This window comes from Pinus tabuliformis, chromosome 6 (assembly GCF_031772625.1).
Source record: "Pinus tabuliformis cultivar Carrire ecotype Pingquan chromosome 6, CPIR1, whole genome shotgun sequence".
Lineage (NCBI taxonomy): Eukaryota > Viridiplantae > Streptophyta > Pinopsida > Pinales > Pinaceae > Pinus > Pinus tabuliformis.
Window position 1 is genome coordinate 539,741,616 of NC_142292.1, and position 3,020 is coordinate 539,744,635.

The 3,020-nt window shown below is 38.9% G+C and overlaps 1 protein-coding gene across 1 annotated transcript; it reads right to left on the minus strand.

Annotated features, from left to right (window-relative positions):
• Window positions 1-1,137: 1,137 nt before the first annotated feature.
• On the minus strand, window positions 1,138-2,751 carry LOC149259659 (cholesterol 22-monohydroxylase CYP90B51-like). The gene is made up of 4 exons (XM_089454826.1): window positions 2,307-2,751; window positions 1,722-2,046; window positions 1,464-1,616; window positions 1,138-1,383 (listed from the first exon to the last, which is right to left on the minus strand). The coding sequence occupies exons 1-4, from the start codon at window positions 2,687-2,689 to the stop codon at window positions 1,138-1,140; spliced, it is 1,107 nt and encodes a 368-aa protein (XP_089310952.1). The 5' UTR covers window positions 2,690-2,751.
• Between the last annotated feature and the right edge of the window lie 269 nt (window positions 2,752-3,020).

Here is a 3,020-nt window from a genome sequence, read left to right on the forward strand (position 1 = left end):
AAGGAATAGCAACTTGTCTTTTAATATAAAGGAATGCACGTGCATATGATCTGGATTGATCAACACACAATCTTAGAAAATATTTGGACAACCCTATAATACCTGCCATCTCCAGGGGTTAAACACAAGAGGATTGTCGTAGACATCTGGATCTAAGTGAACAACATCAAATACTGGCAGAACTTTCCATCCAGCAGGAATATCGTATCCTACAATATGAGATCATACATGTAACAGCTCGTTATGGAATAATAATCTAAGATCCCCTCATGGGTATTAGTGCCTGCTAATAAACAGTGGGACATCAATTCTTGATATCTTAAAATATATTTTAGATTTGAAAGTTTTTTTAAAATGTTTGAAACAAACATACTAGTAACAACACATTATGTTTATAGAATTAGTGACTTGCGACTAACATAGTGTTTATAATGCTTGAGTTTTGCAAGTCAGATTTCTTCAAAATGGAATATCAACATACCTTTGTATTGGACGTTTAGCAGGGCTTTCCTGTGCACAAAACGCACCACGTTCCCCAGCCTTAGGGTTTCATTGATAACCTGCAAGGATAAGAGGTTGAGTGAGATTAAAGCTTCTTGAAATTAGGCTTCTTATAATTACCAAAATATTTTTGGTAGTGATCACTTAGGAGAAGTTTTGCTAAAAGTTTGTGAGATTCTTGTTTGTAAGCTTCTAGTGTGAGATTCTTGAACCATCTAATGTGAGATTCTTGTTTGTAAGCTTCTGTTGAAATATAAAGAGAGTGAATCCAGAATATGATCCACAGTTTTATTAGTAAGTCCAATACACACTCATCATCAAGACATAATGTTTGAGTTTTTGAGTTTTGAAAATGCAACATTCCTATATGCCACTATCAATCTGCTCACTAATTAATTTGTGGAAGATCATGGTGCTCAGGCAAAAAGACCGACCTGTTGGGTGAAATCCATGCGTTTATAATCGTCCCAGTGCAAATTTGAATCTGTCCCCCGCTGCTCTATAGTTCATCGTATGTCCAGATGCTCCCATTGTCCCACCCAAAAAATGAAAAAGAAAACAGAGAAGCATTCAGGCCATATTACAAATTATCACACCCTAAGTAGAAAGCTCGTATTACACACATGTGTCATGTTCTTATACCCTAAGCTGCTTGGCTGACTCAGGAGATTGCGCCAGAAAGTATATTGCAAGAGACAAGGCTATTGAAGAGGTCTCATGACCAGCGAACAACAAGTTGAGAATAAGATCTAAAATCTGCTCAGTATTGAGGCTGCCTTCCTCCATGATTCTGCTTAGCAGGTCCGAGTTCCAGGTCATTGCAGGTTGTTTTCTTCTCTCGTCCATGGTGTTCTTGACTGCTTGAAGTATTGCAGCTCTTGACTGTTAAAACAAATTTCAAATAAGCAACCCAACTTCATTTCTGTTATCTATATTGAAAGAGTTGAAGAGGGACACTTCACCTTCAAAGCTTTCCTGTACGTAGTACCAGGAAAATTCACAGGTGCAGACACAACCCCTTTCATGAAAGAAAAGTATTCTTTCATCAGGTACTCGGTCTCAAGATCCTCAGGATTGCAGCTCATTATTTCCTTCGCCATTAGGTTGAAGGTATACTGTGCAATCAGAATAGTGTGAGCCAATTAGAAGTATATATAAATTCAAACCAACATGAAAAAGGTTAGAGCATGCAAGAACTAGTGTGTGATATGTTGTGGGACCTTTTTGGTCTCAGCTTGTGCAGAAAAGGCCTGGTTTTCCTTCCATGAATTGAGAATGAGAAGAGCATGTGTCTGTATATCTTGTAACAGGGAGTTCTTCAGCTTGTTGTTGCCCATGAAATTCAAAGCTATGGCTCTCATTTCTTTGTGCATGTCTCCAACCAACACCAACATGGACCATTTCCCCAGAATGCCACCAATGGTACTAGGATAACTAGACTGGAACAATCGATCTTCGTTCTGAAGAATGAACTTGTTGAGTTCTGGGTCAACTGAAACAACAGTCGGATGTCCAAATAAATGCGATTTGAATACCTTTCCATATCTGCAAAATAAATTTGGCCATCACCATGTTTATGAAGTATGATGTAAATCTTTCAAATCCCTAGCGGATAAAGCCAAAAATTATATATTTATATATCTGCAAATAAATTACTCAGAAAAACTAAGTTAGCAGATTCCTTAGCCAATATAAAACAAGTCTCATGAAAACTATACCTATACCTAGATATATGTTAGGTTCTTCCATGAATCTAATTAAATAGATTCCTTACCCAAAAAAACTAGTGCCATGAAAAGCTGTACCTAGATATATGTTCTTCCATGAATGTTCCCGGAGATGTAGCAGGGTGAGGCTTCAAGTAAGCAACTGTCTCTCCAACGAACGGCCACCCCATGGTTCCTGGTGGTAATTTCATCCTCTGAGTGGGAATCGATCTCCTGACCTTGACAAGTACAAAAATAATAAGCGCCACCGCTGCTGTGAAAATCAAGAACATAGCAGCTGGTGTCTGCTCAACTGTAGCCATGCTAAACTTCGCTCTCTCCTTTTCTATGGCTGTTTCCAAGCAAAGGTAAGGTACTGTTTTGTTTCCGTGGGCATTATAAGAGACATCAACAATGTGAATATATATATATGTGGGATTTTGAGATCCCTGTTTCTCGCGACCCCCCACCTCACATCGCATGCAGATACTTCATTTGACCGTGTTTTTCCTCTCTTGTCTCACCGCCGGATTCTGAATGGAGTCAGAAACAATGATAGACACATTCCTCGCCACGCCCTTTCAGGTTCTCACTGTCACTACGGCAATTGTATTTGGTTGTTGTGGGCTTACTCTCAGCGGAATATTTTTATATATTAAATCGGCCAAATTTTCCCCTTTTCGTAATGGTTTCGTCCACCTTTTACGCACTATGGTTTATGCCTGGTTCTGGTTGAACCGTCAACGAGCATTGCTCAGATCAAATGCCTTGGAAACAGTTCGGTAATCAGATTACAAATTTCTATTTAGATGT

Coding starts and splice junctions, on each gene's coding strand:
- LOC149259659 (XM_089454826.1), bottom strand. CDS start 2,689: ATGCGATGTGAGGTGGGGGGTCGCGAGAAACAGGGATCTCAAAATCCC. Junction 2,047..2,306: donor ATGGAAGAACATATATCTAG/GTACAGCTTTTC, acceptor TTTATTTTGCAG/ATATGGAAAGGTATTCAAAT. Junction 1,384..1,463: donor CGTACAGGAAAGCTTTGAAG/GTGAAGTGTCCC, acceptor TTGTTTTAACAG/TCAAGAGCTGCAATACTTCA.